The 13,816-nt window shown below is 45.8% G+C and overlaps 3 protein-coding genes across 3 annotated transcripts in view; 1 reads left to right on the forward strand and 2 right to left on the reverse strand.

The window, feature by feature from the left end:
* Positions 1 to 4,398, reverse strand: TRAPPC4 (trafficking protein particle complex 4). The gene is made up of 5 exons (XM_003796834.2): positions 4,180 to 4,398; positions 3,845 to 4,019; positions 1,676 to 1,779; positions 887 to 1,013; positions 1 to 340 (listed from the first exon to the last, which is right to left on the reverse strand). The coding sequence occupies exons 1-5, from the start codon at positions 4,352 to 4,354 to the stop codon at positions 262 to 264; spliced, it is 660 nt and encodes a 219-aa protein (XP_003796882.1). The 5' UTR covers positions 4,355 to 4,398; the 3' UTR covers positions 1 to 261.
* Positions 4,399 to 4,684: 286 nt separating this feature from the next.
* RPS25 (ribosomal protein S25) lies at positions 4,685 to 7,479 on the forward strand. Its single transcript, XM_023517293.1, has 5 exons — positions 4,685 to 4,816; positions 5,072 to 5,167; positions 6,481 to 6,664; positions 7,268 to 7,367; positions 7,458 to 7,479. The coding sequence occupies exons 1-4, from the start codon at positions 4,814 to 4,816 to the stop codon at positions 7,360 to 7,362; spliced, it is 378 nt and encodes a 125-aa protein (XP_023373061.1). The 5' UTR covers positions 4,685 to 4,813; the 3' UTR covers positions 7,363 to 7,367; positions 7,458 to 7,479.
* The window catches only part of CCDC84 (coiled-coil domain containing 84), a 10,571-nt gene continuing 4,228 nt past the window's right edge, over positions 7,474 to 13,816 (reverse strand). The window contains exons 4-11 of the mRNA XM_003796837.3: positions 12,180 to 12,246; positions 12,041 to 12,103; positions 11,680 to 11,744; positions 11,425 to 11,530; positions 10,057 to 10,087; positions 7,950 to 8,039; positions 7,740 to 7,872; positions 7,474 to 7,659 (exon numbers count right to left, since the gene is read on the reverse strand). Of these exons, the coding sequence (XP_003796885.1) occupies positions 7,599 to 7,659; positions 7,740 to 7,872; positions 7,950 to 8,039; positions 10,057 to 10,087; positions 11,425 to 11,530; positions 11,680 to 11,744; positions 12,041 to 12,103; positions 12,180 to 12,246 (616 nt within the window). The 3' untranslated portion in view covers positions 7,474 to 7,598. The remainder of the gene's footprint in view (positions 7,660 to 7,739; positions 7,873 to 7,949; positions 8,040 to 10,056; positions 10,088 to 11,424; positions 11,531 to 11,679; positions 11,745 to 12,040; positions 12,104 to 12,179; positions 12,247 to 13,816) is intronic.

Consider the following 13,816-nt stretch of genomic DNA (forward strand, 5'->3'; position numbering starts at 1 on the left):
GCAAATATTGGGATTAAAGGAATATTTATTACATAATTTATGGGCCTACTTCCTCCATAAATAAATCTGTACAGAGTTGGAAAGTAGGAACATAATATATACAAGGAATGAGCATGGTATTAAGGCTCAGGGACCAGTACATGTTATCAGGCTCAGCATTCATCTTCAATGCAGTAAGAAGGCTGCTCTCCATCAGAGTGGAAACAACAGTACCCTTGCTGTAGGAACTCTCAGAATTTGAGGGATGGAGGCAGGTTTGGCCTATGACCCAGGTCCAAAAGTTCCAGCCTTCTCTGCCACCTCCAGGGCTAGCTTCAGGTTCTGGTCAAAGAGTTCACACCTAACCCAGGCCCAAGAGACACAATAAGAAAAAATTGTGAGGCCTGAGGCTCTCTTCACAATTAAACTAGGGGAAACGCTAATCGAAAGACAGGTGCCCCACAACCCCAGTGACAGTCTGGGTTTTGTTTATTTATTAGAAAAGGGCTATTCACTCTTGTCTTTTTTTTTTTTTTTTTTTTTTTTTTGAGAAAAAGTCTCACTTAGTTGCCCTGGAGTTGAGTGCCATGGAGTCATAGCTCACAGGAACCTCAAACGCTTGGGCTTAAGCAATCCTCTTGCCTCAGCCTCCTGAGGGACTGAGGCAAGAGGATTGATTACTGAGCTGGGACTATAGGCAGTGGCCACAATGCCCAGTTAATTTTTCTATTTTTAGTAGAGACAGGGTCTCGATCTTGCTAAGGCTGGTGTCAAACTCCTGAGCTCAAGCAACCCACATGCCTTGGCCTCCCAGAGAGCTCTGTTGTCTTTATGCTTTAAATGGCTTGGGCAAAGCACACAGGGACAGAAAGGATTTGCCCAGTATCTGGGGAGTAGGGCCATTTACCTGATGGGCATTTCTAGGGAATAGAATGGATTCTTGAGGGCAAAGTCTGAGTAAATCTCATAAATCTTTCGGAGAAGGGAATCTATTCCAGCTTGTCTAGGATCTGCCAACACCACAAACTTGATCCCTGGAGAAAGACCAGGAATGGTTATCAAAGGCTGGAGAATGCAGCAAATAATGTCATCCTGTTATTTGGACAGTATTTCAACTTTGTAAAACATTTTCTTAACCCCATTTTTATTATCTACTTGCTACATAATGCAGGAAAGGCAAGATTTTGAATCTACAGATGAGATTAGGGAAGTTAGAGAAGTGAAGTGACTTTATCATGTCACCTAGCTGATTGAGACTAGGCTATGAGTTCTAACTCTGCCACTCCTACTTTTGCAGGCCTTCAGCACAAACAATGGGGATAAACTCAAGCAGTCAGGGGACAAACTCAAGCAGTTTTAAGTAATCTAAATTAAGGGAGGAAGGATTAAGACTCTTGATCCAAAGCCATTTCCATTTGGCTTTTACATTTCATTTTAGAACACATTTTCCAAAATGTGTACAATGTGAAATGCATCAAGGTGAACTTTAACCAGCGCTGAGCATGCTGGGTGATGTGGACAAAATCAGCTTCAGATCAAATACTGGCTTTCTATTCACAAAAAGAGACAATCTGTAGAACTGTCCCGGTTAAAGATTATAACATGCCCCTCTCCTTGGTTACTAACGCTGTCTTTGGTCAATCCCTTTCCCCAACCTGCCCCCTCGTTTCCCTCAGGTCTATCTGGAGATGCATACCTGTCAGTGTCTGGAAGCAGTGCAGTTTGAATGTGTCTGTCTCTAGCATTTCAATGCCTGAGCTTCCCTGTTCAGGAGACAGTTGAGAGCCGATGGCAAAGAGCCTATATGCAAAGAAGGCAAAGTTGGGACTGTACCCCTGTATTTACTGTTATAGGGGAGGAGTGCTTCATTAACTTCCACTGGCATGCCCCTATTTGCTGAGAAGTTCACATCACAGACTGGAACAGTTAGGAAAGGTAATGAGAACTGTCTGGCAGCAGTGTCAACATTTTTGTTAAATTCATTTCAATTCCGCATTTATTTTACCTTACATAATTTACTGTAAGACATCTTACACAGAAAAGTTTGGGTAAATTGGAGCTGCCAGCTGGGCAAATGTAGCTAAGTGGTTAGGGCGCCAGCCACATGCACTGGAGCTGGTGGGTTCAAACCTGGGCCTGGGACTGCTAAACCAAAAGAAAAAAAAAAAAGCTGGGCATTGTGGCAGGCGACTGTAGTCCCAGGTACTAGAGAGGCTGGATGCAAGAGAATCTCTTGAGCCCAAGAGTTCCATGGCACTCTACAGAGAGTGACAAAATGAGACTCTGTCTCAATTAAAAAAAAAAAAAAAAGGCTCAGTGTGCGTAGCACAGTGGTTACGCCACCAGCCACATGCACTGAGGCTGTCGGGTTCAAGCCTGCAACAAGAAAACAGCTGGGCATTGTGGCAGGTGCCCATAGTCCCAGCTACTCGGGAGGCTGAGTCAAGAGAATCGCTTAAGCCCAAGAGTTTGAGGTTGCTGTGAGATGTGACGCCACAGCACTCTACTGTGACAAGAGTAAGACCCCCATCTCTAAAAATAGGAAGGAAAAAAAAAGCCTAGCAAGGCAACCGGCACCCAGTGAGACATAGTGAGACTCTGTCTCAAAAAAAAAAAAAAAAAAAAAGTAAATAAGTAAAATAAAATAAAACAAAATGGAGCTGCCTATAATCCCAGGCTGGGGTGGGAGGATCCCTTGAAACCAGGAGTTCCACATCCACACAGTGAGACCTTCTTTATACAGGGTGGACATAAAGTTCGTGTGCAATTTAAATGAGTTTATAAGGTAATAAACCCAACTTTAGGAAACATGAGCACTCTGGGAAGATATGCCATGCTTATTTAGGCCAGCTAGCACATCTCAGACCACTGTTGGGAGGAAAAGTAGATTTTTTTTTTTTTTTTTTTTTTTTTGAGACAGAGCCTCAAGCTGTCCCCCTGGGTAGAGTGCCGTGGCATTATAGCTCACAGCAACCTCCAACTCCTGGGCTCAAGCGAGTCTCCTGCCTCCGCCTCCCAAGTAGCTGGGACCACAGGCGCCCGCCACAGCACCCGGCTATTTTTTGGTTGCAGCCGTCATTGTTGTTTGGCGGGTCCGGGCTGGGGATTCGAACCCGCCACCTTAGGTGTACGTGGCTGGCGCCTTAGCCGGTTGAGCTATAGGCGCCGAGCCGGAAAAGTAGATTTTTAAATATCAGTTCTTTTTCCATTTTTTTTTTTTTGACCCTGGGTAGAATACTGTGGCTTCATCATAGCTTATTAATAAATAAATAAAGGGATATTCACTGTTGTCTTTTTGTTTTTGTTTAGCAGGCCTTGACTCGGTTCAAATCCACCACCCCCAGTGCAGGGGCCAGCACTCTAACCATTGAGCTATGGGCGACCAGCCTGTTGTCTTTTTTGTTTTTTGAGACAGAGTCTCACTCTGTCGCCCCAGGGTAGAGTGCCCTGGCGTCACAGCTCACAGCAGCCTCAAACTCCTTAGTTCAAGTGATCTTCTTGCTTAAGCCTCCGATATAGCTGGGACTACAGGTGCTCCCCACAACCCCCAGCTATTTGTAGAGACCGGGGGTCTCGCTCTTGCTCAGGCTGGTCTCGAACTCTCAAGATCAAGCAGTCTACCCATCTAATCCTCCTAGAGAGCTAGGATTACGGGCGTCAGCCACCGTGCCCAGCGCCTCAACTGGCTTTCTTTAAAGATGAAGAAACTAAGGCTCAGGGGAGTTGATTTAAGCAAGATCGTACCACCGCCGAGTATTACCTAAAACCTAGACACACTGGAGCAGTCATTTTTCTTTTCATAACACAAGAACCAACAACTTAAGAAGATGTACAGAAAATAAGCACTGCCGCTCAGAAGACTTACGAGTGGAACATGGAGGCTAGCATGAGCTTTTCATTAGAGGTGAGGCGGGGTCGGCCGAATCGGATAGAAACCGGGTAATTAGCAGGGTTACCCAGATACTCCAGCACCTCTTTCCCGTCGGCCGTATACTTGCCGTTCACGTCCATGCCATTGATAGCCAGCACTGCATGGCCCACTGCAGGGATGAGGCTAACAGTCAGCAAAGCTCCAACCCCGGGGATTCCGCCGAGGCGACAAGCGACCCACCCGACCCCGACACCTCCCCAGCCCCGCACCTACACACCAGCCCACTTAGCTGCATTGGGGCCCGCCCCCAAGGCCCGAGCAAAGCTTACCCCGGATGCCGTCGCGCTGGCCAAAAGCAACCAGCACACGCTCGTCGTGTAGCTTGAGCAGAAGATCAAGAGGGTAACTGAACGTTTTCTCAGCCTCAGCCCGGGGAGCGTAGCTGTCCAACTGGTAAATCAGGCCGCCAGCTTTGTTCACCACATACACACTAAAAATCGCCATTACTGCAGGCCCCGCCGCAGGGTGACTTCGATTTTGCCCCGCCCCGGAACCACAGACACAGGTCCCGCCCTCGGCTCCACCCCCTCTCCCCTCCCAGCACCGCCCCTATGGCGCCTGCGTACTGGGAACTACACGTGTGGTAGTTCATGCCAGTTGTTGGGACCAGGTAATTTGCTTTTCCTTTCTCAGTGCAAGAAAACAGCACTATAGTACTGCTCCACAAGTACCTGCAAAGTCCAACAAGCTGGGAGCAGTGTTTACGATGTGAAGTATAAAGGTGCCCTCCCGCTTGGGAGCAAGTCCTTCACCGAGAACGCCAGACAGCGCGTGGCTCCTCCCCTTGCCCCGGAAGTACTCACGACGGTCGGAGGTTTCTGGGTTTGTTCGTCAACGGCGCTTCCTTTTTGTCCGACATCTTAGCTAGGTTGCGGTAGTGGCAGCTCCTCTCCTAGCTTCGCAATGGTGAGCCTCGGTGGTGTGAAGTCAGCGGGGTTCTGAGAGCGGGATGATGCTAGGGCTCAGTGGAGGCAGCATGGACGGGAGGTCTCCTTGGGCTGCCGGGCTGAGTCTCTGGGCGGGCCCGGCTGTTACTTGTCTTCACCCATGTGCTCTGGTTGTGTCGTTTGCGGAGCGGGGGGTAGAGGGGGAGAGGGTGCTGTATTAGGGGAGCTCAGGGCTACTTTGTGACCAGACTGCGTTTCGCCTCAACTCCTACAGCCGCCCAAGGACGACAAGAAGAAGAAAGACGCCGGAAAGTCGGCCAAGAAAGACAAAGACCCAGTGAACAAATCCGGAGGCAAGGCCAAAAAGAAGGTAGGCGTGAATCCCGCTCTAAGAGTGCCCTCCCCTGGTCCTTTAGTATTGTAAGTGACATCTCAGGTTGTGGGTTTTTAAAATTTGAGACAGTCTCGCTCTGTTGCCCTGGGTAGAGAGCTGTGGCATTATTGCTCACAGCAACCTGAAACTCCTGGACTTAAGTGATTCTCTGGTTTCTGTCTCCTGAGTAGCTGGGACTATGGGCGCCTGCCAAACCGCCCGGCTGTTTTTAGAGAGGGAAGTCTCTCTCTTACTGAGGCTGGTCTCGAACTCGTCAGCTGAAGCAATCCGCCCATCTCAGCCTTGAGATGACACGCGTGAGCCGCCGCACCTGGCCTAGGTTGTGTGTTTTAGAATCAGGCGTTATTACAGTCTGTCGTCATCATTCTTTGTGCTCTATGGGATCAGAATTCTTTTTTTTCTCTTTTGAAGGATTGGACAGTATATGTTGCTTAAGGTTATGGATATGAAATAAGTGTGTATAAAGTGTTAGCGTCAGGGCCTAGGACATTTTTTTTTTTTTTTTGTAGAGACAGAGTCTCACTTTTTCGCCCTGGGTAGAGTTCAGCGGAGTCGCCCCAGCAACCTCCAACTCCTGGGCTTAGGTGATTCTTCTGCCTCAGCCTCCCAAGTAGCTGGGACTACAGGCACTTGCCACAACGCCCAGCTATTTTTTGTTGCAGTTTGGCCGGGGCTGGGTTTGAACCCGCCACCCTCGGTATATGGGGCCAGCGCCCTACACACTGAGCCACAGGCGCCTCCCAGGACATGTTATTTTTAACAGATCCGGTGGGGGCTCAGCTCATATTCTAAAGCCCCAGAGATATGTTATTTTGTAATCTATAATTTACCCTTTTTTTTTTGGCTGCAGCTGGGTTTGAACCCGCCACCTCCGTTACATGGGGCCCGTGTCCTACCCTTTTGAGCCACAGGTGCCACCCTACTTTTTCTTTCTTCTTTATTGAGACAGTCTCATTCTGTTGCTCTGGGTAGAGTGCTGTGTCTTTCGCCTCTGGAGTAGTGGCAATATAGGCACAAGTTGCCCAGCTAGGCTTTTTTTTTTTCCCCTCCCTCTTCCTATTTTTAGTAGAGATGGAGGTCTCACTCTTGCTCAGGCTGGTCTGGAACTCCTGAGTTTAAGCAGTCTACCCACCTAAGCCTCCCAGAGTGCTAGGATTACAGTTATGTGTCACCTTGCCTGGCCTGTAATTTACATTTGATAATAATTGGAGTGATTTGACAGAGATTGTTCAGGAGGGAAAGAGTGCTTCTGCCAGCAATACTGACTTCTTATTTTGTTTGGTGAGCAGAAGTGGTCCAAGGGCAAAGTTCGGGACAAGCTCAACAACCTAGTCTTGTTTGACAAAGCTACATATGACAAACTCTGTAAGGAAGTTCCCAACTATAAGCTTATCACTCCAGCTGTGGTCTCTGAGAGACTGAAGATTCGAGGTTCCCTGGCCAGGGCAGCCCTTCAGGAGCTCCTTAGTAAAGGTAAGGAGTATGTTGTACTGATGTGCTTTTGCTGGTTTAATTGTCTTAAGCATGTTAGCAGTCCTCAATGCTTTCATTGGAAAAGCAGAGTTCCCCCCAAAAAGATACAGCCTGGTAGTCTGACCCTTAGCTATTAGTAGTATTAATTCATAATGTTTTATTCCTGAGTTCTTTGCGGTGTTCTTAGCCACTTTTTTGCCATGGATCCCCTGTTGTAGTTTGGTAAGGCCTAAGGATCCTTTATGTTTCAAGTGAAAAGCATAGAATTGCAGAGTTGATTTTCAAGAAATTGTTCAGAAATATCAAAAACATTCCAAGTCTTTGTGGTGAAGTAATTCTTATTGAAGTATTACATTTAGAAATCAATACTGGGTCTGATTAGCATGATTTCATATTTTTGAAGACTATAGTGGTGGGTATAATATATAAATAGTTAAAGTTACCAAAATACTAGAGTGTGGCTATTCCAAAAGCAGTGATGGACCCTTAATTTAAAGGATAAGTGAAGATAGATGATCATCAAAAGCCAAATTGTTTCAAATTAAGTAATTCTCTTTCAGGTAGGGATAGAAAGCATATTGAAAACCTATCCTTTCTCCCTAGGACTTATCAAACTGGTTTCTAAGCACAGAGCTCAAGTAATTTATACCAGAAATACCAAGGGTGGAGATGCCCCAGCTGCTGGTGAAGATGCATGAACAGGGTGAGCAGGAACTGAGGGACTCAACTGTAAGAAGTACCCATTCCCTTTGCAAGGCTATCATTTTGACTCTTTTTTAAAATTTTTTTACAGGTCCAACCAAACCATATATTTGGAAAAATAAAACTTTATTGAACAAATGAAAGGGTATGTCTGTTTCCTAAGAAAGGCAATAATAGTGGGTTTGGATGTGTTGGCTTGAAGGAAGACTTAGTAGTCGGTAGAGTGCAACAATTAGCTTTTTTCTTTGTGTGACTGTTTGTTCCTTGCTGCAGCTTCAGTTTTGAATTGGTGCCTGGAAGGAGATGAAAGGTTAACAGGATAAAGAGATCTCCACAGGGGTGGCAGGTTGGACACTTGGCATGGAACCCCTACCTGGACTGCCAGCGGCGTCCATTATTCCATACTCGCCCAAAAGAGGGTAACCAGCCTGCACTGGTGTTGGAGCTGTGATCAAAGTTGGCCCCAACTCGGTCAGGGGGAAGCTTCTTCAGTTTCTGTTTCTCTTCTGTGTGATAAGAAAATAGTTTTGAGTGAAGATTATTATTAGACAACTTTCTGCCTGTATTGGATTAGTTTACTTACTTTCTTTGAGAAATTCTTCATAGGATGGTCCTATTTGTTGATTCTCAGAGACGTATTCCTCATCTTGGACCAACCAGGGAGGTGTGGCACCTAGCAAAGGAAGACCCATTAAGGAAACATTAAGTTAGGCCATGCCTGTAATTTTAGCACTCTCCGAGGCCCAGGCAGGTGGATTGCTTGAGCTCACAAGTTTGAGACCAGCCTGAGCAAAAGCGAGACTCCCATCTCTACTAAAAATGGAAAAACTGAGGCAAGAGGATCACTTAAGCCTGAGTTTGAGGTTGCTGTGAGCTATGACACCACCACACTCTCCCCGGGGGCAGTCTTTCTTGACTTTCAGCTATCATGAAACATGCTCTAGTTGTTAATGCACCTCCTAATAAATATAGGCGTGGCGAATCATATAACCTATAATTCTAGCACTTTGGGAGGCCAATGTGGGGGGGATTGCTTGAGCTCAGGAGTTTAAGACCAGCCTGAGCAAAAGCGAGACCCCTTAGGGCGGTGCCTGTGGCTCAAGGAGTAGAGCGCCAGCCCCATATACCATAGGTGGCGGGTTCAAACTCAGCCTACCTGAAAACTGCAAAAACAAAAAAAAGAAAAATAGAAACCCAGCCAGGTGTTGTGGACACTTATAGTCCCATTTGGGAGGCAGAAGGATCACTGGAACCCAGGAGTTTAAGGTTGCTGGAGGCTACGCTAGACACTGACATTCTAGCCTGGGCAATAGAGTGAGATTGTGTCAAAAATAGAATAAATGTTCAAAAGCAAAACCCAAGAATTCTAAGTTGAAGACCATAGGCTAATTTAAAGCAGCATACCCTGCTTACATGTAATATATATATTTTTTGAGACAGAGCCTCAAGCTGTTGCCCTGGGTAGAGTGCAGTGGCGTCACAGCTCACAGCAACTCCCAACTCTTGGGCTCAAACGATTCTCCTGCCTCTACCTCCCAAGTAGCTGGGACTACAGGTGCCTGCCACAATGCCTGGCTTTTTCTTTTTTTTTTTGGTTGCAGCCATCATTGTTCGGCGGGCCCAGGTTGGATTTGAACCGGCCAGCTCAGATGTATGTGGCTGGTGCCTTAGCCACTTGAGCCACAGGTACCGAGCCTGATATACTGTTTTTTAAATAGCTTTAATCCTTTTATTTCCAGTGGTTTCAGTGAGTAACACCTTTTTGAAGGTGGTTTCCTAGATTTCCAGTGATTTCTCACTGTAACCAAACATACTGTTAAGACATAGCATGTAATGCTTTTACTTCTTAGTAACTGGGACTACAGGTGTCCGCCACAATACCTGGCTATTTAATCTAGAGACTGCTTCTGGCTGTGGCTCACACTGATCTCCAACTCATAAACTCAGGCAATCCATCCGCCACAGCCTCCCCAAGTGCTAGGATTATAGGCAAGAGCCACCGCACCCCACCTAAAATTTGGTAATTTTTTGAGTGGAAACCATCACTACAATTAAGACCTCCAAGTCGTACTCTGCCCCATTAAAATCCTTCCTATTCCTCCTTGTGCCTTTCCCTCTGTTCCATGGTGTTTCTTTCTTTTTTTTTTTTTTTTGCTTTTTTTGGCTGGGGCTGGGTTTGAACCCACCACCTCCGGCATATGGGGCTGGTGCTCTACTCCTTTGAGCCACAGGTGCTTCCCCCCCATGGTGTTTCTATAAATAATTTGTGTGCTTGGGGGGGGGGGTAGCACACCTGGCCTTTATTTTCAGATTAATCTGTGTTACATTAATAATTCCTTCACTTTTGAATACTATTTTATCCATTTACCTGTTGGTGATATTTGTATTGTTTCTAGTAAAACCTATGTACCAGTACACAGGCTTTCTTTTCTCTTGAGTACTCAGGAGTAAAATGGCTGGATAATATGGTAGGTGCACAGTGAACTGTTTTCTAAAGTGATTGTACATCTCCTTTGTGACTAATGGTGAAAACCTATCCCTATGTGTTTACTGAGTGTTTTCTTAGTTTTGAGAGTTCTTTGTGTATTCTAGGTGTAAGTCCTTTATCAGATACATATGCTTTATCTCAGACTTTTTTCTCTAAAAAGAATAATTGTCTCTCAGTTTTAGAAATATTGCTTGTACCTTACCTGAGTGAATGTTACCAACTCCTGGTACATCCTATAGTTGGAAATAAGGGGGAAAAAACTTAGGTAAGAAATCCAAGAGATGATAGGATACTCATAATTAGAGACAAAGCCAACTTTAAAGGAGATGGGTATGACTGCAGCCACAGTGCTAATTCTGCACCCTAGTTGATGAAGAGCACAGTAAATCACTGAAAATACTGTTCTTGAGAGGCTCACAGTCTCTATTGTGGACATGTCCAAAAGTACAGTGTCTACTATATGCCAGGTGAATAAAACTTTGTCCTCACAGAACATACATAGGGTTAGGGGAGAGAATTTAGCATAAATTATAACACATTGGCAGCTTTACCTGGCGCTACATCCATATCTAATCAAGATGGCCTGTTTAGATGAGCCTTCTATGAAAAAGTGTTACTTTTGAGCTAAGAGCTGAAAGAAGGTAACATTTTGAACTAGATCAGGGGTCCTCAAACTTTTTAAACGGGGGGCCAGTTCACTGTCCCTCAGGCCCTTGGAGGGCTGGACAGCAGGCCCCGGGATGAGTCAGCTACTAAGCAGGACAGGCAGCGGTAGCAAAAATACCCGGCGGGCTGGATAAATGTCCTAGGTGGGCTGCAGTTGGAGGAGCCCTGAAGATCATGAGGGAAGGAAAGCCTATTTTAGGCAGTGGCAACTTAAAGGCTAGGAGCAATATAGTACAAGGTGAAAGTAGGATATGAAATTGCAGATGATAGGGTGATTTTCTGTATGTTTTAGGCAGGACTGCAGGGGGAGTAGAAATTGTCCCAAGGTTGAACAGAGGTGGACAGGAGGTAAAATTAACTTTACAAGATAAAGAAGGAGGCTCGGCGCCTGTGGCTCAAGTGGCTAAGGCGCCAGCCACGTACACCCAGGGTGGTGGTTGTGAATCCAGCCCAGGCCCCCCAGACAACGATGGCTGCAACCAAAAAACAGCTGGGTGTTGTGGCAGGTACCTGTGGTCCCAGCTACCTGGGAGGCTGAGGCAGGAGACTCGCTTGAGTTGGAGGTTGCTGTGAGCTGTGATGCCACAGCACTCTACTCAGGATAAAAAGATGTGCATTTATAGTGACTGAAAATAAGAGTGATTGGGGTTAGTTTTGGGTGCCTCTGGTGCCTGTATTTGCTGAAGATGGCAAAATTTAGGAGTTGCCACATGATAGCAACAGGTGTGGATAAGATCATGAGAAAAGAGGTCAAGGAACACAATACTAGGACACAGCACACTAAGATGGAAAAGCCTCTTCAGGAGACAGTGAGTGGTAAGGGTAATAGGTAGAAAAATCAAAAGGATGAGTCCTGAGACCTACGGGGGCCTTGGCCCTCTTCGGACTTGCTTAGCCATTGTACCTGATGGCCAATGAACGTTAGAGGTCGTCCTGTCTCCATCCAGTCAAGCTCTGGAGTTTGTGGTAGTTCCAAGTATGAGGACTGTTGTGAGCTGGAGGTAACATGGCTGAAAAAGACAAACATGAGCCAGGCTGGCAGATGAGGTCCTTGAGCAATAAAGATGGTAAAGATCAGGTCTGTTCCCATTTCCTAGCTGAAAGACTGCAGAACACTAAGATGTCAAACTCCCAATAAAAGAGTCTGTAATAATCTTACCTGTTTGTCCCTTTCCAGCTTCCCGGTGCTGAAGAGCCCTCTTCTGGGTCTGGCACTGCCTGAGGCTGAGTTTGATTCAGGAAAAACAAATGTGTCTGGGATGTTTAAGCACCTGCTTAGGCTATGTCCCTACCATTCAGACCCCAGTATCACAGGAAGACAACAAATTGGCATATGAAGGGTACTACCCATTTTGCAAATTCTTCCCTCCCAGGTCTATCTGCATCTACCTGACCCCTGGCGGACAGGCAAGGGAATTCAAGCCAAGTAGATGAAGAGCTGGTTCATGAAATGCTAGACCTGGGAAAGCCAGGGATTAGTGAATTTGGATACTGCTCTGGATCCTCCGAGGGAAACCAACCTCTAAGACAGACCGAACCACTTCCTGCCGGCTCTGTTCCACCTCACGGATCTGAGCTGCCATCTGTGGGGGAAAAGATGCTTAGACAAGTACCAGATCATGAGGGCTGGTTCTTTCAGAGGCCTTTCCTGTAACTTACTTCTTTGATCACCTCATCCTCTTTTTCTTCATAGGAATCCAAACCTTTCACCATGGATTTCTTGAATCTAAAAAGAAAAGCAAATCAGCACAGAACCAACCCATTCCCCCCACCGTTTGTGAAAAGTTCCCCAGTAGATTTTTTTTTTTCCATACAGTCTTGCTCTGTCAAGTGGCCTAGCCTACCTATAGTGACCTTAAACTTCCCCAAGTAGCTGGGGAGGTACAAGTGGATACCGCCACACTTGACTTATTTTCCTAATTTCAGTAGAAACAGGGCCTTAACTTTGGTCAGGCTGGTCTCAAACTCCTGACTTCAAATGATCTCCCACCTTGGCCTGATTATAGGCTTTGGTGCTAAGTCACTGTACCCAGCCTTTTTTTTTTAATTTTGAGGAATTTCAAACTTAGGAGTAGTACAGTGAAGTATATACCATTCACCCGGATTCACTGTGAACATTTTGCCATACTGGTTCCACTTTTCCCTTTTCTCTAGAACACATTAACCCCAAATAAAGATTTATTTATTTATTTATTTGGAAATATTATGTTGCCCTTGGTAGAGTGCCCTGGCATCACAGCTCACAACAACCTTCAACTCTTTGGCTTAGTCTCCAAAGTATCTGGGACTACAGGTGCCCGCTTATTTTTTTGTTGCAGTTGTCATTGTTTAGCAGGCCCAGGCCAGATTCCAACTGGCTGCCTTGGTGTATGTGGCCGGTGCCCTACACATTGAGCTATAGGAGCTGAGCCCCAAATAAAAATTTAATCATATGACTAAGCCTAAATACTTCAGCATGTATCTCCTGTGAACAGGAACATTCTATACAATCATGATACCATAACCACAATTAAAATCAATTTTTTTCTCTTTTTTTGCAGTTTTTGGCTGGGACTAGGTTCAAACCCACCACCTCCAGCATATAGGGCCGGCACCCTACTCCTTTGAGCCACAGGCGCTGCTCCAAAATCAATTTTTTTTTTAAAGACAGAGTCTTATTCTTGCCCTGGGTAGACTGTCATGCTGTCATAGTTCACAGAAATTTCAAACTCTTGGCCTCCCAAGTAGTTAAGACTACAGGCGCCTACCATGATGCCTGGGTAGTTTTAATTTGTCTTTTTTTTTTTTTGAGACAGAGTCTTACTTTGTTGCCCTTGGTAGAGTGCTGTGTCTTTACAGCTCAGAGCAACCTCAAACTCCTGGGTTCCAGTGATCCTCTTGCCTCAGCCTCCCAAGTATTTGGGACTACTGGCACCTGTCACAATGCCTGGCTATTTATGGAGATGTGGATCTTGCTTTTGCTCAGGCTAAGCTCAAACTCCTGGGCTTAGGCAATCCACCCACTTCTGCCTTCCAGAGTGCTAACATTATAGGTATGAGCCACTAGGCCTGGCCCAGTTATTCTTTTTGACATTCTAATTGTCTCATATTTGACTAGTGGGTATAGATGTACAGTTTATATGTCCATAGATTTGAGTGTATGTAGTCTATACTCTAATTTCCCCTGTTGTCTCAAAAATGTGCATTATGGCTCTGTGCCTGTGGTTCAAGCAGTTAAGGCAGCAGCCACGTACACTTGAGCTGGCGGGTTCGGATCCAGCCCAGCCCACCAAACAACAATGATGGCTACAACCAAA

This window comes from Otolemur garnettii, unplaced genomic scaffold (genome assembly GCF_000181295.1).
Source record: "Otolemur garnettii isolate 467f Iridium unplaced genomic scaffold, OtoGar3 scaffold00108, whole genome shotgun sequence".
NCBI lineage: Eukaryota > Metazoa > Chordata > Mammalia > Primates > Galagidae > Otolemur > Otolemur garnettii.